Genomic DNA, 21530 nt, shown 5'->3' on the forward strand with positions numbered 1-21530 from the left:
TGAATGAACTTTTCAAACAGATACTGTACCCTTTGTGAAGAAATATAGGCATTTTCTCGGTTTCGTCTTTTTTTTTTCCTTCTTTTTTACCTCACTTTCACATTATTTCAGACGGTTTAGGGAGCTTTTTATCTTGCTTCTCTAGAATGTAACTTTTTATGTAAATGTAACATGACAATTTCCTGTGGTAGTGGACAGAAGTAGCAAAATGACATGCTAGCTGCCTTGAAGGGTGTTATTTTCTGTATTTCTGTTTAGCTAAGACAGCTTGACAGTTAAAAATCTAATCTTCTTTGACTTGTAGATTCAAGATGCTGCAAGTCAGGGCTTGAAATTTGTTGGAATTATACCTCAGTACCATTCCCAAAAGAACTGTCTTGTGAGCGCCTCCCTGACACCCGCCAGTAACAACTCTGTGCAGCAATCAGGAGATAATAAAAATGTTTCAAATTACACCGAGGATCATGCTTCGCTGGATGGTGAGAAAATAGATGTCATTAATGGATGCAATACTCCAGCACCAAGTGAGGAAAGTGCTGACCAATGTGCCACATCCAGGGAGGGCTGGAGAGGTGAAGGACAGGCTGCTGAAGAGCTGAATCTCAAGTCTGCGAAGGGAAACGAAGAGCAGTTTCAGCATGCGAACCCAGCTGCAACAGAAGCAGCAGACAAGCCGAATGGACTTGCAGAGAATGAAACGCCAGCACGACGCTTAAAACCACTTACTGGCAGTAAGTATTGTAGTGACCTCTCATGCATAAAAGCCGAGTTAAAATTGCTTCAATTATGTTCCCAGCTCCTTTGGGGGGTGGGGATGTGGAGAGGACGTTAGTGCTGTAATAACAAAGATAAGATGCACCCAGTGAGCCACTTAACCTGATTTCAACATAGTTACACAGTTCACAACAACTGAGCGTAAGTCAGATGGCAGATGAAGCAGTGATATAAGCAGGTGCAACTTTGTTATGGCCCGTTTGCATGCCTCAGTGTAAAGACTTGCTTTTGTCTGCTGTTCAGCTGAATTGGTTCATTTCTGTGTTTTTTGCGATACCCTGAGAGCTCTTGATCTTTGTATCCTTTTTGTCCATTTGAGTAAAAAGACCTGCTAGTCTACATAATAAGGTTTTGCAGCCATAGAAGGAAAAAGTCACAAAGCCTTATCAGAGTTAGCCCCTTTCTAGCAGGTGAACAGATCGCTGAAATTAAACCACATCAGGAACAGCAGGAATATATGTGATCTGGACTCAGAACTTTCCTAGTATCCTATAGTCAGGCTGGGGTCAGTGCTACAGTTGGAACTGTGATTACTGGAAAGCAGCAGTTATTTTTGTTAATGGCTCATGTTTGCTAATTCATAATAAAGATCCTCTTAGTAAGAGTGCTCCTAATAGTTTGCCCTCCTATTCTCTTTTTTTTTTTTTTTTTTTTTTTTTAAGATAATTCTTCATATACCAGTTTTCTTTCTTTCATTTCTTTGGCATATTTCACCCCAGATGTGCTTTCCACTTTTAAATGTCATTTTATGCCATCAAAGAACAGAAGTCCAGGCTGAGGTCTCAAAGCACCTTCCTTAAGGTGTTTGTTGCTTGGAGGTTACTTCAGTAGCAGGAATTGTAGTTCAGAATAGGTTGTGGACCAGAGTAATTTAGAAAATCAAAAGTCATCAGAAAAAAATACTGTTTCCCAATTTCCAGTTTAAACCTCAAAATATTTTTCTTTCCTGTATATGCTTAAATACTAGAAAACTGTGTGTACACTGATTTCTCTTACTGCGTTGCTTACTTTCCTTACAAGCTACAACCTACACAAGGAAATTGCATCTACATTCCTTTCAGCTGATGCTGTCCTTGACTTAAAGTTATCTCTATGTCTTGCATAGATTCAGTCAAGCAGTCCTACCCCTTTGGGGAATTTTGTGTGTAGGACCAAGAATGAATTTTCATTGTAGCCTCCTTGGACTATTGTCTTGGTTTCCGTTGTATTTTGGTGTAATTAGCTTTTTACCATTAGATTTGGATCACACTCTAGTAACCTTTCACCATACTTTCTTCAGTTTTTGTTGGGCAAGGGGGCAGCCAGATTTGATCAAAGCATAGGTATTGTTTGAAAAATTTGTTCTGGTTTGCACTAGAATCTTACACACTATAAAACCTCTCTTAGTTTTATAGTTTTAAATTGGTTATCTCCAAGTATAATCAGACCAGTTCTTTCTCTTTTTAAATATGCTGTCTTCGAGAGAGTTAACCTAGCAAATATAATAATCTTTTTGATGCTACTCTTCTCCATACTGAACAGTGGAAATCATTTGCTATGAGTAACCGTGTTCTTAATATTTCTGCGTGATGTGAAGCTGATCACAGTCTTCCCAACTTCTCTCTGTCTGTAACATGCCAGGATTTTATTACAGCTGTTGATTAGACAGATGAGAGGTTTTATTTTAAAAATTCCGGTAGTTTCCATATTTGTCTTTCTTGCTTTGAGTGCTTTTTGGCTTGCGCTATTTCTCATACAGTTTTTAAAATTGGTGAGTTATGCAAATACTTTGCAAGACTGAAGGTCTGAGAAGGCAGTTTTATTTGACAGTTCACCTATGGTAGCGTTTTCCAAATCTATTGCCTGTACAACATTGCTTATTTCTTTATTACTCGTATATGAATTTTTGTTATTACAGCACTCCCTTTTCCTCCCATGGAAAATGTATTTCAGTCCTTGGCACCAGTTCTCCATCCTTCCTTGGGAACATGAAGATAGAAAGCATCAGGTGTTTTTTTTTTTTTCCCTGCTAGCCTACGCATTCCATAGGAAGTTACCACTCTTGAACTCCTTCTTCCCTACATAAAACTTCAGGAAAAAAAATGTAATATTTCTTAAGATTTGTGGAATCTTATTTTAGGTTCTGGACTATTTAAGTGTTGTTTTTATGCTTTTTTTTTTTTCCTGAATATTTCGTAGTGCCCATTCACTTTCCCTTATATTAAAGGGCTCTTGCAAGCAGTGTTGAAAATGATTTGCCTGTGAACACAGGACGGATATCCCAGTGGCATGTCAAAAAGTGCTGTGTTACCTGCGACCAAACTGAAGGTGTCTTTGCCCATGCTTGAGCAGTCAGGCTCGCTGGTGAAAGCTGTTATCAATAGTGACTTGAACAGTGGTCAGGACTGGTGTACTACATACTCAATAACGGTGACAAACCAAGTCAACCACTGAAAGACTCTCACACATTTTAAATGCATGTTGTTAACAGGCCAGTGTCAAATCCAAATTATCATCTCCTTATGGATTTCCAGTTCCATGATTTGTTATTGTTAATATAACGTATTCATATAAAGATCTCCATTTCCAACGTGAGTCTATTTTGAGGGTCAGAATCAAAAAGATACTAAAAGTTTTCTGTATGCTCTGCTGAGTTAGGATTATCATAATTTTGTTCTTTCTAAACAAGTGGTAAACAGCAAGAGGATTCATGTTAACAATTTGTTCCTTGCTACTCTGTTTGAATCACGGTTCATGTCTGAGATAATTAGCTCTCTTTTTCATGATTGGTTATATCGTGAGCTTCCTGCTCTCCAAGTGCTGCCAGCCTGTCTCTGAGCATCTCCCTTCTAAAATCCTTTTCAATTTGCACACTACTTCTTGCTCAGTACATTTGTTAGAGAGCAGTCTTAACAATTTTCTTGACATCTCTTTCTTTACTTTAATACTTGGGATTAGAATATCATAACTTGGAAACGAGGAGCTTATTGAATGAATGAATTTCATATAATGTCTTTGCCTTTTATATTAATTTATTTTGGGAGAATTTTTGGAATTTGGAAGTCAACAGAAATTTTACCATCAATTTCCATGCCCTTTAATACGTAAAATAATAATGTCCAAAAATTTTTTATTGGTCATTTTATTGATGGTTGTACTCTTCCGAGAATTTGGAAGGTGTATCTGTACTTAAACTTGCTTCCAGTTTTAGGGCTGTGAAAGCTCAGCTTTGCTGTCAGCAATGACTTTTTTGTGATGGTAAGCCTACATTAACTGTTTCTATGATATACTAGAAGAGATATGGAGCAGAGTCTAGAAAATGTTCTCATTTGTAAGACCCTTCACAATTACACTTTCAAAATTCATTTGCTGTTGTGTTAATATCTCACCATGGCTCAGACTCAGAGTAAATCAACTAACCATCTAGCATAATCTCTGCATTAATGATTCACTGCATTTTCTTTAGATGAGACTACTACTTGCTGGTTCCATGCGATTGTATTATCAAAACCAAGTTATTTAATACTTTAGTTTAATGGCCATGATCTACAGAATGCAGTTCCTCATAGATTTGCAGTAAGATTTCATATTCAAACTGTCCTCAGTGTCACAGATCGTTAAAAATTCATTCAGTAGGAAAACAAAGGTATTATATACATTAATTTTTTAGTGTTTTTGTGACTGCTACTTCATGCAGTTTGTGGAGCTCATGTTTTCCTATCTTCATTTACGCTGATAGCTTCAGTAGTGAGGTTGCATTAGTACTCAGGTATTTGTGTCTTTAAATGTTTTATTTTCAACATTGAATCCGTAATTAGTAACAAATACTATAACAGCAGTCAAAATACCATGTTGGTTTTGGGACTTACTGTGTTGGATGTTGCAGAAATGTATTAAAGAGATAACAACGACCCAGAGTATTTTTCGCAGTTGCACAGTGTAATCAGGCAAGGGCAAGCAGTGCTTTATACATTTTCTTTAGCTGAAGTGTCATGATACATTTATTGCATTATTCCATGTTTTACTTTTTGGTAGAAGCAGAGATCTTCGCTCTCTTCAACAAGCCAAAAACCTCGCAAAGATGCAGCCAGTATTACACAGTGACTATCCCTATGAGGATCTCCAGGAATGGGCAGACTGTCAACAGCTTAGAAGCAAATTGGTTGGAGCACATGACAGATCACTTCAGGAAGGGAGGCTCATTGGTAAACGCCATCTTCAGCCTTGGAATGGTAAATGGTATGGAAATTACAGAAAGGATTATGCTGTGATTATTTTGCTTTCTCCTCTAATAGAGGTCATTATCTTTGAAGAGAAGACATTTGGGAGGTGCTTTAATATAGGCTTGGGGCAGATTTATTTTAGATCAGCCTATTTCAGTCAAATGGAATGAAAGCACGGGATATATTTTGGCATTTGAGTAAGGAAAACAGATCATGCATTGTATTTTATAAATGTACTAGAGATGACCCTGTAATTGCAGAAATATACAAAGTTAATAAACAGTACCAAGTAAAATGAATTAAACTGATAAGATTGTAAAGCAGATGAAGTAAATGGAAGAGTGGCTTTGGTCTTAGCTGTCCAGCCACACACTGCATCTGGGTCTGATTACAGGTCAGTGTAAGGACCCTCCAGTTTCATCTGGCCAACATGTAGTCAGTTACTCCCAGTTCTTGCAAAGACCCTTTCCACCTTGATGGCACAGTGTTTTATAAAATTGACTCCTGTATTTGTTTCAGCCTTGCTAGTGTGTTCATAAGTGATCGATAAATGCTGGTCTTAGTTTAGGATTTAAAAACAGATTTGTGCATGTTGTGAAAATGTGGCACTAAATCCAGCTTAATATTGTAGCCAGTCTGTGCTATACTCGTGGGCCTCATGGTGTCTCTGAAGACAAGCCTGCTGTACAAAGAAAGACTTTGGTGCATAGTAGGGATCTGAGAGACATAACCAAGGGGCCATGAGAACAAACCGAGGGAAGTATTTGAACATAAAAATGTTGAAGTTACAGCCAGATTAATTTTACTGGAAAATTATGTGACTAATATACTTCATGGTTAAAGTGCCTACGGCTGAATCTTTCACCTAATTTTGGTTTGGTTTGCATTCTTCCAAAGGAATGTGGTGAGCGATCGATTGGGCACTGCTACTAATATTCGTGGGTTTGTGCCTCAAAATTATAGGGGAACTGCTTCTAGAACGTCGTCTTCCCATTTTGCTGCTGGTCAGAATTCCAGGCCCCATGGTAAAACACAGTAATGTGAGTTGGTTCTGGCAAAAGTCAATCAGGAAATTAGCAGGCAATCCGAATTTTTCATTTTGCAAGCAAGTAGCAAAAAAGGAAGGTCCAAAGTTCAGCTGATGGAATGCTTTCACACAGCTTCCTGGAAAGCCTTGTAATTGCTAGTTAACTTGCTTAAGAACAAATGGTCATTTACTTTATGTGTATAAATTGCAACTCACAGAGGCAAATATAATTGGCTCTATCGGGATCACTGTTTTCTTTAATAAAAACTGCTTATCAGTGCACTCTAAAATGCTTTAAACACAGCATTTTTCTGTTATTTAAACTTCTGAAGTTCATTTACATAACTGAGGCCTGGGGGAAGTTCATGTACTTGGACACCAGAGTGAGGAGCGCTGGATAACTGCCTGCGGACATAGATAAAGTAGGCTTGAATGATGACAGTAAAGTTTCAACATAAACAGGACAACAAATTATGTAAAATTGGACAGATTCAGGATTAAATTAGATTAGAGATTGCAGATGAACAAGGAGTAAACATTTGTATTAGCGTTTTACAGTTACAGGAAGAATAGGTTTAGAAGTCAAAAAAGATCAGAGTTAAGGTTTCTAAAAGTGGATTAGTTAGAACAGTTTTGTTAAAACACCAGGAACATGCCCATGCTATTAGAAGAACATTTGCTCAGAACATCTGTAAATTGCTATCAGTTGTAGTTACATGTTTATGATTTAAATTCTAAAATTTTCCTATGCTGCAGAGAAATGGAAAAGCTTTTTCATTTATACACTAGCCAGTGTGAAACAACCCATGGTAGGAAGGAGGGAAGAAAGAGGGGGCTGAGGACTTCTCAGCTCCTTACTTTTTTCTAGTCTTTTATGGCAGCCTATCCAGCTTTTCGTAGCTGGTCTTGTTATTCACTAATTAATACTCTTTCAAATTAAGGTAATATTAGCATACTTTCTTTAATTAGTTATATCACAATTCTTTGTTCTGGGGGCTGGTTTTCTCTTTGGCTTAAAGTATGCATTCATTATTTTGCTTATTAGACTTAAAAGCACAGTTATTATTTTCTTCTTTTCCCCCTTGTCCTTGGAATGCCCAATGAAGTGAAGATTTCCAGATTGTCAGTAGTCATAAATCTGTTTCTTCCTTCTGCCAACAGTTTAGTAATTAGTCTTTGAAAGAGTTTTAAAGTTCACTGATAACAATTGTTTCTTTTTGCTTTTTGTACCAGATAATTATAAGCAGAAGTATAAAACAACTACACATCAGAATATGTAAACACGCCATATATATATTAAATAGATTCAGATTTTGCTAATAAGTTAGAAACAGCAGCTTGGTTGGTCCTTGAATGTCCTTCTGTTGCCAAATAACAGTTATTTAACTTTGAAGTTCGTTTACTTGCTGATGTTTTTCATCCAACTCACGTCACTGCTAATTCTGCCTGCAGTCCCAGGTGTAAACTGATCCTGCCTAGTGATCTGAAGTGATCATAGGACTTCACCCTTGCCCTCTTCTAGTGAGAAGTGGAGACTGTAGCATCAAGCTACAGATTAATGCCACTGCAAATGGAAAGGATTTAACAGGTGGGGTCTCCTTTCCTGTACCAGCAAGTCTGCAATCAGCAGTGTGAGAAGGTGAGAGTGAGAAGGGAGGAAGAGTCAAAGCTAAGGTTGTATTTTGATGCCTTAACAGAGTAATCACAAGCCTGCTCATTATTAGTTGTTTTGAACTGCAGGTCTTTAAATGCCTAGCATTCTTATATTGGTTTTACCATTCTGTCTATGAATTTCTTGCCTTTCAAACTTAGAAAAAGCCAGCCAACCAACCAGAAAACATTGACAGTACTTAAAGACAAGGCAAATGAAACAGAATGTGAGTTGCTTGGATGCGGAAAGTAGTCAGGTTTTTAGAGGGTCAGATTGATTGTCTCTATTATATTCGCACTGCCTCTGAGAGATGAACCAGTGATGCATTTGGCCAATTATAGTCACCTTATCCCCTGAAGTGGCTGGAATTTTTATCATCCATATGGAATTACTTTCTCTGTATGCACTGAAGGTGAAGAGATTCAGGAGGAGGGAGGAATATAAACATGACGCAAAGGCCAGCATTCAGGTCACATGCCACACAGAGCCACAGATAGCTAGTATTCCTCATTGAGAGCAACAGCAGCCTAAAGGTTAGTTTCCTAGATGAGGGGGATTTGTAGTTCAAAGACAACAAGGGCAAAATTGTTGCCCACTAGGAAAGCTGTTAACGGTAAAGTAAGAAATCTATTCCCATATACTTCTTCTAAATCAGAAGCAAGAACATCAAAATAGCTTTTTGTCAACTGAGCTACATCAAATATTTATACAACCCAGTGAAAATAGCTTTTTGTGCACAGTAGGATACCTTAATAAAAAATGCAGTGGTAATGGAACGTTTTCAGAGGAAGGACAATGATTGTAACCTTTACATTCAGAGCCTTTTCTTTAAGAAAGAGTGAAGTTGTGTCAGTTCCAGAGTAGCGATTGGGAAATGATACCACAAACAGCAATGTCAAAATGGTTTGTTTTATTGGCATTCCTTACTGGCCTATTATTGCAAATGAACTCACATTTGGAATTACTAGAGACTTTTTTAATGTAGGCTAAGTTCCAGGAGCTAAAGCTTATTAAACAAGAGGATACCAAAAGAGAATACAGCTGCATCAGAATCGGAAAATACCTTGCGTGAGAAACAGTGGAAACTGGAAAGACCAAGTCACCATCTAAAGCTTTAAATGGCTGATCTTTGTAAATATGTTAGGTAAGATTCAACTGAGTAAATGTAGGCAAGGCAGACTCTGCAGGTATCTGCATATGAGGTGTCACCTGAAAGTGCCGTTATAATCAGTGGAGATCTAGGTCTAGATCAGCAGGATTTGTGTTGTGATCCACCTCATCGTACATCAGATTATCTGAAAGAGATCAGATAGGTTACAGTGGGTGATTTAGTGACAGCAGGCCTAGATAAGACTGAGATACTCAGTGTCTCCTTTGCCTTAGCCTTCACTGACACAGTCTTCAAGGCCTCTGAGCTTAGAGGCTGTGTTCAAGGAGGCGAGGGACTTCCACAGCAGTGGGTGAAGAACAAGACAGGGATTGCTTGAGTTCCTGAGACCAAATGGTCTGCATCCAAGGGTGCTGGGAGAGCTGACTGATCACAGAATCACAGAATGGTAGGGGTTGGAAGGGACCTCTGGGGATCATCTGGTCCAACTCCCCTGCCAAAGCAGAGTCACCTAGAGCAGGCTGCACAGGACCTTGTCCAGGCAGGTCTTGAATATCTCCAGAGAAGGAGACTCCACAACCTCCCTGGGCAGCCTGTTCCAGTGCTCTGTCTCCCTCAGAGTGAAGAAGTTCTTCCTCGTGTTCAGCCGGAGCTTCCCTTTCTTCAGATTGTGCCCGTTGCCCCTTGTCCTGTCGCTGGGCACCACTGAAAAGAGTCTGGCCCAATCCTCCTGACACCCACCTTAGCACTGAAGACTGAGGCAAAGAAGGCATTCAGTAACTCTGTCTTCTCTGTATCCTCTGTCACCAGGGCACCCACCTCGTTCAGCAGTGGCCTCATATTTTCCCTAGTCTTCTGTTTGCTGTTGATGTGCTTGAAGAAGCCCTTCTTGTTGTCTTTGACAACCGCTGCCAAATTTAATTCCAGGTGGACCTTAGCCTTCCTCGCTGCATCCCTGCATGCTCTGACAACATTCCTGTATTCATCCCAAGTGGCCTGTCCCTCTTTCCACATTCCATAGACCTTTCTCTTCCATCTGAGTTCCACTAGAAGCTCCTTGCTTATCCATGCGGGTCTCCTGCCTCCTTTTCTAGATTTCTTTCTCAGGGGGATGCACTGATCCTGAACATGGAGGAAGTGATGTTTAAAGAGCGACCAGCACTCTTGGACGCCCCTGCCTTTGAGAGCCCTGGCCCACGGGATTCCTGCCAGTAGCTCCTTGAAGAGGCCAAAGTTAGCCCTCCTGAGGTCCAAGGTTTTGATCGTACTTATTGCCCTGCTTCCTCCATGCAGGATCCTGAAGTTCACCATTTCATGGTCACTGCTGCTGAGGCTCCCTCCAACCTTCACAATCTCAACCAGTCCCTCTTTGTTCGTTAGTACAAGGTCCAGCAGCATGCCTCTCCTTGTTGGCTCCTCCACCACTTGCATCAGAAAGTTATCACTGATGCTCTGCAGGAACCTCCTGGACTGCATGTGCCTGGCTGTGTGGTCTTCCCAGCAGATACCAACTCCACCACCTCGCCTTGTTGGCCTGTGTTTCCTAAAGAGCGTGTAGCCATCTATGACAGCATTCCAGTCATGCGAGCTGTCCCACCATGTCTCTGTAATTGCAATGAGATCATGGCCCTGTGAATGCACACAGATCTCTAATTCTTCCTGCTTATTGCCCATGCTGCGTGTATCGGTGTAGAGACATTTCAGAGAGGAACTCAAGAATGCCGGTTTCCCTGGAGGGGTGCAAGAGGATCTGCAATGTCCATGCCCACCGGTAAGGTTGTTGGTCTTTTGCTTCTCAGCTTGGGACGCAGCTGAGGACCATTTGTCACTGCTCTGATTGGCCACACTTAATTCCCAGCCAGATGGGATGGCTTAAGCATTGTGACTTTGCAGCCTACCCCCCAAGTCCTTCAGTTTAAAGCCCTCCACACCAGGTTGGCAAGCCTGTTGCCAAAGATCCCCTTGCCTTTTCTAGACAGGTGGATCTCATCCCTCTCTAACAGGTTATAATCGTTGAAGAAAGTCCCACTGTCATAAAAACCAAAACCCTCACGGCAGCACCAACCACGAAGCCAGGAGTTGATACTCATAATGCATCTGTTTCTAGCTGATCCTCTTCCTCCAGCTGATAAAATGGAGGAAAAGGTAACTTGGGCACCAAAGCTTTTTGCTTTCACCCGCAGGGCTTTGAAATCTTCCTTAATTCTGCCAGGGTTCCGATTTGCGGTGTTATTTGTGCCTATGTGAGAGAGTAACAGCGGATAGCAGTCTGTGCTCTTGAGAAGTTGTAGCACCCTCTCGGCCACATCCCGGACCTTAGCTCCTGGAAGGCAGCACACCTCGCATGCCTCCCTGTCAGGTCTGCAGATGGGTGCCTTAGTGCCCCTTAATAGGGAGTCACCCACCATGAGTACCCACTGTTTCTTTTTACGGTACCTGCTGTGTGATGTCATAACAAGGCCATTCGTAGTCATCTTTGAAAGGTCATGGAGATCAGGGGAGTTTTTCCAACACTTGAGAAAGGTAAAGGTTGCACCCATCTTTAAAAAAAGGCCAAAAGGACAATCCAGGGACCCTGCAAGGTGGTCAGCCTCACTTCATTCCTGGGTAAATCATTGAGTGAGTCCTCTTGGAACACATTTCTGGACACATGAAGGAGGAGGAAGTCATTTGGAACAGTCAGCATGGATTTAACAAGAGTAAATCATATTTGATGAAACTGGTTGTCTTCTGCAGTAAAATGACTGAATTTGTGGATGAAAGGAAAGCAGTAGATGTCATTTTGGGTAAGTTCATCAAGGAAGTTTGACAGTGGCTCTCACAATATTTTTGTGTCCAAGTTAGTACCCTGAAGCCTAGATGGGAGGACAACTAGATGGGTAAAAAACTGGTTGTATGGCTAGGCTCAGAGGGTCATGTTTACTAGGTCACACTTTACCTGGAGTAACAAGTGGAGTACCACAGAGATCTGTTCTGGGACCTGTTGTGTTTAACAACTTATCAGTGATGCAGAGGTGGCAACAGGGATGCTTTTGTCAGATTTGCAGATGATCCTATACCGGCGGTTGTAGTTGATGTGCTTCAGAACTGGACTGCTGTCCAGAGGGATCTGGGCAGGCTGGAAGAACATGCTGTCAGGAGCATTTTGAAATTCCGTGAGGACAAATGTCCTGCCTCTGGGAAGGGAGAGGCCTTTTCACTAATCCAGGCTGGGGACTGCCTGACTGGGTAGCAGCTCTGTTGAAAAGGTCTTGGGGGATGTTGGTAGGCAGCAAGCTGAAGATGCACCAGCAGTATGCCCTGGCAGTAGAGAAAGCAACAGTGTACCAGGCTGTAACAACAAAAATATAGCCAGTAGATAAGAGACAGTGATTATCCTCCTGTACTTGGTGCTCGTTAGATCGTGTCTAGACCACATACTGTGTCCAGTTTTGGACCCTCCCCCAAAGCGGGCAAGGAAGATGTAGACGAACTGGAGCTAGTTTAGCAGAGAGCCAACAAGACAGTCAGTGGCTGGAGCACTTGCCCTGGGAGGAAAGACTGAAGAAGCTGGGTTGGTTCAGCCTGGAGAAGGGACGGCTTTGGGGCACCTAACAGTGCCTGGCAGTGCCCATGAGGACACTGTCAAGAAGATGGATGCAGACTCTTGACTGAGGTGTATGGTAGGAGGATGAGCAAAAATGTGCATAAATTGAAACAAGAGAGGTCCTGGCTGGATATAAAGAAAACGTTTTCATCATGAGAACAGCCATACTCTGGAAGAGGCTGCCCAGAAGTTGTGCAGTCTCCATCCTTGGAGATTTTCAAGATGCAACTAGACAGAGCCCTGGGCAATCTGGTCTGCGCTTATATTGAACCTCCTTTGAGCAGGAGACTGGACTGGAGACCTCCTGAGGTCCCCATGCACCTGTGTTGTTCTGTCATTCTGTGAAACTGGGTCCTGAATGAAATAATGCTGATTTCTCTCCATCAATTTTAAAGAGAACCTTGGATGACTAACTCAGGTATAGACCTCAATATCATAAATATCTAGTGTTAGACTATGTGAACCTCATCTAGTTTAGATTGGATGTTAGGAAAAAATTATTCACTGGAAGAGTTGTAAAGCATTGGAACAAGTTGCCCAGGGAAGTGGTTGAGGCAGCATCCCTGAAGGTGTTTAAAAGACGTATAGATGTGGAGCTTAGGTACATGGTTTAGTGGTGGAATTGACGGTGTTGGGTTAATGGTTGGACTCCATGATCTTGAAGGTCTCCTCCAACCTAAACAATTCTGTGATTCTGGTGGGCCAGCTCTAGAACATGTGACTGTAGACTTAAGTTGCTGCAGACTCTAGAGCATCCATGTGATAAATGTATTGCAGGTCGACTCATCTCCTTGCCCTTACACACCTCTGTGTAAGAGTTTCCCTGAAATTCCTGCTGATCCTGTCACTGTAGCATGGGTTACATGTGCCTTTTCTCCAAAATATGACCCCATTAGCTCTTTTCATGCTGCTTTCTCCTTTCCCCCAATTATTCTCAGTATCCCAAATGCTTCACATGCAAAGGAATTAATGATCCAGTTATTCTTTCCCTTACCTCTCTCTTTAGTTTGGAAGAGTAGTAGATGACCTGTAAAAGGGAAGATGTACAGCCAGGGTGTGAGAATTGGCAGACGGGCATTCATGGTACGAAAGTTTAGATGTTGTGGCACAGCAGATAGAGAGGAGGCTTGGTTATAGTTAAGGGGGGAAATCTTAATAACCGTCATCAACCAGTTTCTTTTACAGAATTTTTCACCAGCATCACTCTGTTGAGCAGACACCAGTATGCAGCAGCTGTCTCTCCCTCATCACTTCTCCCCTTCCAATTTTCTCATTTTCTCTGGGTTTCTTTCCTGGCCAAGAATGGATCTTGGGACTGACTGGATGTAGCATTCAGCAGTAATCATTGCACGTCCAACAAGGAAGCAAAGTCAAGGCTATCTGCTGCCTGTAGGGTGTCAGGAGCTCAGCTATTAGTTTCTAAACCACTATGTAAGTGCCATAACATTCACATATGTGGAAGCTGTGAACTGCATGAGTGGAATGCGCAGCAGAGTGAAACATAAAGGATGATTTATGAGTGAGTGTAAACACACGCATGCTGATTGTGTTTTGATCGCTTATTAATTAGTTGGCAAACGCGTGGGGTGAGCTCAAGCTGCAGTTGTGCCAACAGTGCGACACTGAATTTAATTAAGAGAATTCACGATACAGGAGCAGTGCACTGGTGCTGTATAAAGCTTCCTGGCAAGACCTGGGTGTCTGTGTCTGCTTTCAGGCTTAGGTGCTGCCCTCCCATTCCTGCTTTGGAAAATTAAAGGGTTATTTATACATTATGCATCCTAAAATAGATTTGGGTATGGATTTGGGTGTTGGAACATGATACATGGCACAGAAGTGGAGTTGGTTCCCTCTTTGAGACAGAGGATCTAACAAAGTGCCGTTTATGAATGGAGTGTGGTAATTATCATACCGATTTGTATGTGACAAGCTTGTTCTCTCTATGTTTTCTTAGCTGTAACCCAGCTACTTAGTGATCTGGCCTCTTATTTCACCACAAAAATACCTGTTGTCCTCACTTGGATGAGAAATCTATCTAGATGACAGGAGTTACTGCTTTGTACTCCAGCTCATCCTCCTTGGAGCAGTGTGTAATGCTGGCTTGCTGTAGTGGGGAGGAGTCTTTGACTCTCTTTATTCTAAACAGAGTTGCAGGAAACCTGCCTGGGGAGACAGTCAGTGTGAAAGTAGACAGTGTATTTTTCTGCTTCTTTGAGTCTCTCAACAGAATCCCAAGGAGAGTTCCTAGTAAGTGGTTTACAACTTTTTTCCTTCACAGCCGAACTCAAAATATGCTGTGTTAGTTTAGGTACAAGTATTTGCATCTGCTCACTTACTACTTAATGACTTGATTGAAACTGCAGCAGGAGAGAGTAGCGGACTGTGTGAACAGAAGCAAGGGGGTGTGCAAAGGCTTGACACCTGCAGAAACAGTCCTGCTACAGTGTGTTTGTAGGCATAAGCCTCCAACTGTAGGAGTCTGACAATAAAAAAATAGTAAATAAATGGATAATAAATTGAATTTAGATCATGTGATGACATCGGAAGATGTTGACTGAGATTGTGCCTGCAAGAGGTAGGAAGACTCTTAATCCTCTTCACTGCCTCCTTTGTGAAAAATGATTCTGAGTTTGATACCTGTTTTTTCTTGGAGGCAGCAATGCCTTCCCGCTGGCATTTCTTGACCTCATAACATCCACCAGGGAAAGCAGGAGGACCCGATGAAACAGCTAAGCAGACATAACCAGAAGACTCTGCTGTCAGTTCAGGAATCTGTCGGCTTGGCATGTGTGGTTGCATTTCAAAAACATACATCATACCAGTGCAAGGAACATAGTCTTCCTAAAACTATAAGGAAACTATCACGCAAAATACCGTGCTTGGGGACGGGATGAGCAAGGTCTTTACAATCAGTCATGCAGGGTAAATGTATTATTTAGACTAGAAAGGCTGAAAACCGCGCTTTGTGACAATGTGAGTTTTCTGTGTTCACAAAGAGTACAGTACTGCTAATTCACAGCTTTTCTAAAAATTCTGGCGCTTCATCATTTAGCTTATTTTAGCAAAGAAAGGTAAGTCTTTTTTCAGTTATTCTGTTCTGTCGTGGAGCTGACAAAACAAGTTGTTGCGTATGGCAGTGATTGCTGATTATTGAGTATATGGCCAAGTTAAAGGAGAAAGTGCTGCTCAAGTGACTTTAATAGTATGTGTTGTCTGAAAAAAGGCTGAACGTGCTGGGAATGCAAATGAGAATAGAGAGCCACTAAACCAGATGGTCAAAATGCCTTCATAAATTGATTAAATAGTTATGAATGTATCTTTTCTTTCACACCGTTTAGATATGCCAGATCATCCTTAATCCATGTAGATCACTGTAACTGCAACGGCTAATCCATGTGTAGGGTTCTGACTTGTGTGAATGAACGGGTGTAGTCATTAATATCAGCGTACCTTCAAAAGCCCTTGAAAAATTGATGTAATACATGGTCTTTAGCCTCCAAAGTGTGTGTATAACTTCAGGTAGCTGAGCAGTACTGCTGAACTGAGGACTGAATTAATTTCACCTGCTTAAATGGTAGAGCTGTGTTTTTTGAGGACAAACTATGGAATAACAAAGCGGACAGTGAGGTCTGCTGTTAGAGGGTAGGATTGCTCTTAAAAACTGCTTGAGATACTAGTCTCATTCACTTAATAGAGCTGTACTGTCGGAGGAAGATCTATGGACTTTTTTAGTAATATCCTTGGAAGAATTTGTTATTATTAAATTCAAATGCCTCACTACATACGCAGTGTCTTCCATAAAGCTTACAGATAACGCTGTGTTTTCACAGATCCTTTACATGGGACAATGGATGGAGTATTTCTCTTTGAAGATGTTGCTGTGGAAGACAATAAAACCATGCAGAGCTATGATGCAATTGTTGTAGAGCAGTGGACTGTCCTGAAGGTAAGTGTACAGTTTTTCTTCTTTGATTTTTTTGTAAGTTAAAACACTCCAGGATTGTGAGGCAGAGTCTCACGTACCGACCTGTGCTTCAACAGTACCAGACAGGCAACTGAGGTAAAGGGATGCTGCATAGTAGTAACACCAGTTAATTGCACTCTAGGTTTGTACGATACACTTCTGATTTTGATAATCTCTGTGCTTTATTGAGGGGATAGGAAATGTGACTGATGGTGAGCAGTCAAAGTCAGGACTTTCTGTCCCAAAAATAGAGATGTCTGCTAGATTAACTGTAAAGAGGATCTCCATTGGTTGTCAGGGCAACATGATCACACAAGTCACTGTAGCATCACAGTTCTAAAGGCGACGACCCTTTAGGTAGGCTTAGGTGCAGCAGGAATGCACAGGTAACTGCATTTGCTTCTGCCTCACCTCCTTTATGTGCTGAAAGAACTGTATGTTCTGGATAGGTCCCTATAAACAAACCACGGGTGCCATAGATTGGCTTTTTACTGATCCAAGCGTGCGTTCAGAGCAGTAGAAACACTTTTTAGCAGATCAGTTAGTACCGATCTTCCGCAGCAAATTTGATACACAGATAGGTATTTGAAAAGCTGGGCTTAAAGTCCTTTGTGACTTGAAGCAAAAAGATCATGGGGGGAAAGAAAATACCGTTGTGTAACTGTTAGAAGGGTTTTTTTTTTGTTTTATTTGATCGCTCGTCTGCTGGAAATAGATGTTATGTATCTGTAAAGGCAATACCTAATCTTTTCACTTGGAATATATTCTGTATATATAGATATTGTATATATATATATATTGAAGTAAAATCCTAAGAAAGACAACCAGGACACACATGTCTAAAGGATGGATTAAGGGAAAATAGGACAGATGCTAGGCTGAATGTGTAAAATTCCAAGAGACTAGGATTAAGCGTTTGGTTATTAAATGATGCCTTTGTAGTGGAGCAAGAAATGGCTATATGATAATGGCTAGAAACTTCTTGAAGAACAGTGTAATACATTAATGGCAGCTTTTCTTGTGCTAATCTGCATCTGAACAAACGATTCCTATATTACATTTAATGTTAGTCCAGTTATTACAGACTTGCCCATAAATTCTTGCTCATTTTTAGGGTCAAATTGTGCTGTTGCCACTCAGGAGCAAGGTTTTGGGATAATGACAGATGGTTCCATGAGTGCATTAGGTCAGTGCTGATCAAGAAGGCAAACGTTAAGAAGCATTAATGTTAACCATATGTTAAAAACTGTTAGGAAAGGAACAGGGGATGAAACGGCAATCATGTACTACTACATAGTACTGTATAAGCTGTGGTTTGACAGCACCTTATTTCAGAAGGTTACATTAGCACTGTAAATGTTCAGAGAAGAGCAGTGAGGATGATCAGTGATATAGATGGCTTCCACCTTAGGAAGACTTTACATGGTGTGTCGTTTCAGCCTGGAAAAGAGTTGCAGGGAATGGAATAGGTGGAGGTCTCCTAAATCATGGGAGGCATGTAAATAGGGATTGACTGTTTGCCGTCTCTTCCAGTATAAGAATTGAGGGCTGTCAAATGGCACTGGTTGGGGCCAGGTGTAAAACAAACAAAAAGAAGATAATTCAGGTAATTCCTTCTGCAGCAAGCAGTAAATCTGTGGAACTCCTTTCTGGAGCATGCTGTGGGTTCAAGAATTATAGATGGGTTCAGGTGTAAGCAATGTTGTTTTTTCCTCTACCTTATCTATCTCTGTATTTATACAAGCATTTTAATTTGGATCAGCAGTGGGTTTTTGAAGTGAACCCCCTGATCCATTAATAGGCCTCACCTCACATCACAGAATGGTCTTATATTGCACAAACTGGATTACTTTCAGTAGAAACTAAACCAGACGTGCTGAGAGGAAGTACACAAAATATTAGGGGCAGGTGTCGTACATATTTGCCCTGGAATGTATTACTCTTCCTTAGCTGTCACTTACAGCCATGTTGGAGACAACTTTCTGAGTTAAAACGTATTCTTGGTCTGAACCGGTTTGGCTCTTGAACAAAGTGAAGGGTTCTCTGGCTCAGCAGGATGTTACAACAAAGTTATTCATAATGGCCCCTACGCACCTCTTAGTTTGCTCTGTGGGGACACATGAAAGTTTGTCTGAAGCCGCATGACAAGGACGGCATCTGATAATAGGGATCCTGTGATGGCAGAGTGGTGGCCAAAGCACCAGGACACAGCAGAAGAGTATCTTCTAGCAGGGCCCCTTGAAGCACTAGAGCCCTGGTAGGTGGAGTATCATTTGCCTTCAATTCTAGCAATTCCATGCTGGAATCACAGCTGGTCAACAGATTAAGAAATCAACCTCCCAGTGCCATCTGGTGTGTCAGGAGATGCTGTACTGCTGTGCACTATGTCTGTGTGAGGGCTAATGTGGAGAGTCTCTTGTTCCAGGCAGAAGATTTGGTATGTGCAATTTCAGAATCTGACTGATAGCATATACACAGCTGGTTGGTATGGTAAGATTATTCTCTGATGTAATTTAAAAGTTGGATGCTGGGTGTTCCCTGGCACTTGCACTTTTCTGAGATCAAGTGCTCCTTTTTTGGGGACATTCATAATGTGTTACCCACCAACCTAAAAGTGGAAGAATATGGAGAAGAAAAAGCCTGCTGGAGGAAGGAGGTTGAGGCACTGAGGAACTCCTGCAAAAGTCTCACCCATTTAGCGGAAGAGGAGAGATGACCACCTCTGTTTTCTTCTCCTGACATTTAAATAGCTGCCTGGATATTTTATGCCGCATGCTTTCTGAGACATAATAGGCGTAGGTAGGATGAATGAAAGGAAGCCTGGAAGAGGGATCTCTAGGCACTTGTTCAGTGTTGTACCCAGAAGACCAAGTCACCTCTCAGTTAAACCCTGTCAGAATTCACCTTTATTTACCATAAACATGGAATAATTCAGTGGCAGAGGAAGGGACTGTAAAACGGGGGATGTAGAGGGAAGGAGACAAGAGTTCAGTAGTGACAGAAGATGTCTGAAAGCCAGTAAAGGCTTTGTTTGTTACGAGTACTTTAAAGTATAATTATCAAGAGATGATTATGGAGCAGTGGAATGACTCATTAATGTAGACTTTATTATTTTTTTGATACAAGCTCAGCTCTGATCTAGATTAACCTTTTCCATTTGTCATTTTTGTTTGTACCAAGGCAGTGGGAGAAGTACTGATGGGCAGCATGACATAAATGTGTATAATGGATCCTTATTTTATGTTTGTATCAGAGCTGATTATCTGGATGAGCTATGGACTTGTTCAGATGTGATCTGAACTGCATATAAATTTGTTGTGCTGTATCCCAATTAAGAATAAGAAACAAACAAAAGAATCCCAGCCACAACAAAAGAAAGCTGTTTTAAAAAGGAAGACATGTAGCATGTATCGATGCCCTTAGTAACAGAAAGGAGAACCTTTCTAAATGAAAAGGTAAAGTTCTGCTGTTTAAACCATAAAGGCAAAAGAGAGGGACTGGCACACCTCTTAGCAGAGAAAGTGCTGCCTTTTTAATTGCTAAGGCTAATGGAGAAAACAAGCAGAACAGTGTGATGCACTCGGTATGTGTGTAAAATGTCAGTTTGTAGAGGATGTAAAGCTAGCAGCTGTCACAGTATGTGGTCCCGCCAAGCAGCAGACAGGATGTAATAGCTCTGAGTAATTTAACTCTTTCTTCTCGAAGTAGAGCTGTGGCATCCTCTGCAAATGACCAGAGGACTTCTAATGACAAAATGCTGCTCTCATCCTTACCACTTTAACTCTAAAAATGTCAGGGCATATTATTTCCACTGCTGTCTCTGAGATCTAGCACTAAAACTTGTTTGATGGTTTTAATTCTGCTTGTGTAGGCAAATGTGGGTAGACAGTTCTGAATAATCAGAGCCTGCATGATTTCCCTCTCCCCAACTCTAATCTGTCACCTTCTCTTCCCCATTACCCAAGACAAAATAGCTAATACTGTCTTTAAAATTGAGTGCCGTAACATTTATTTTAAATTTCTGCATTGTTCTGCTTCTGAAGCCTTGTTCATTTCGAAAATACTGTCCTTAACTTACAGGTATTTTCTCATTGAAAATCTTCAGCTGGTGATTCATCACCTTTTTTATTTTCTGCTCTACCATATCTTTGGTGTACTGACATGAATTAAAATCTCAAATACATTATGATGTTGCCATTTCCCTGGCAGAATTGAATGGGGTCAGTGTCTGCTGTAGACATGGTAAACCTTTTAAAATACGACATATCAAAAGATTTACAAATGATCTCTGCTGAGCCCAGGTTGCAGGTTGCCTTAATGTAAGCCTTGAAACAAATTCCCTGGAAATGAGGATTTGATTTGTCTGTAAATCTGATTTAGGTCATATGTCAGTTAAGCTACATTCTGCTGTCTCTAGCCGTGGGAGAAAGGCATGACCAGGTCAGCAAAGGAGCTGATGGCTGTGGGCAAGAAATGCAGTTCTGTGAGTGACCCCCTTTACCACCCAAAGGACACGTATGTTGCCTGGGCATAATATTTCAGCATTTTGTGCCTTGTTGCTTTTTAAGAAAATCCGAAAAAAAACCCCCACCCTTCAGAGACTCTTGAACAGATTTTTATAGGGTTTTTTTCCTTTCTTTTATGTAAGATAGAAAAGCAGGAGATGTATATATATATATATATATATATTTGTCTACTGAACTCAGTAGATGTGCTCTATATAGCATTGAAATGTGCAGGCTAATCTTTCTTTGATCGTCTTGTTAAATTTAGTGGTAAAATTTAGCAATATGAACTTGGAACTTCCCTGATACTTTCTTATGGCACTGGCAGTATTGAAGGTCGAACAAAGCACTCATTTCTTCCACGTGAGTAAAGGGCCCTTGAACTAAACAGGCAGAAAAGCACAGGATTTAAAACAGTCTGAATAAAAAAAGCCCCATTCTGTCTGTCACGGTTTGCTTAGGTTTGTGACAAGATCAGTGAAAAGAATTAGTTCTCTGCTCACTCGTAAGATCTTTCAGGAAAAAGTGAGTATATCAGATCTGAACTTTCCAGTTAAGAACAAGCTGAGAGAAAGCATCGCAGTCCTCCTTTGTACTTCCTAAAAAACCACGCAGGGCACGAGTCATGTTTCTATTCCCCAGCAGGTCGCCTTTAGCCAGGCAGTAGTGCCCTGGCTTGTGCACCTCACTGACTGTGCTGTGGGCCGGGCAGG

The 21530-nt window shown here is 41.1% G+C and overlaps 1 protein-coding gene across 2 annotated transcripts in view; it reads left to right on the forward strand.

Moving 5' to 3' along the window:
* Window positions 1–21530, forward strand: part of RFTN1 (raftlin, lipid raft linker 1) — a 100634-nt gene that overhangs the window by 66075 nt on the left and 13029 nt on the right. For both annotated transcript variants that reach the window (XM_075419060.1, XM_075419061.1), the window contains exons 5-7: window positions 305–731; window positions 4789–4992; window positions 16179–16294. In XM_075419060.1, the coding sequence (XP_075275175.1) occupies window positions 305–731; window positions 4789–4992; window positions 16179–16294 (747 nt within the window). The remainder of the gene's footprint in view (window positions 1–304; window positions 732–4788; window positions 4993–16178; window positions 16295–21530) is intronic.

The sequence above is a fragment of the Opisthocomus hoazin genome, chromosome 4 (genome assembly GCF_030867145.1).
Source record: "Opisthocomus hoazin isolate bOpiHoa1 chromosome 4, bOpiHoa1.hap1, whole genome shotgun sequence".
Lineage (NCBI taxonomy): Eukaryota > Metazoa > Chordata > Aves > Opisthocomiformes > Opisthocomidae > Opisthocomus > Opisthocomus hoazin.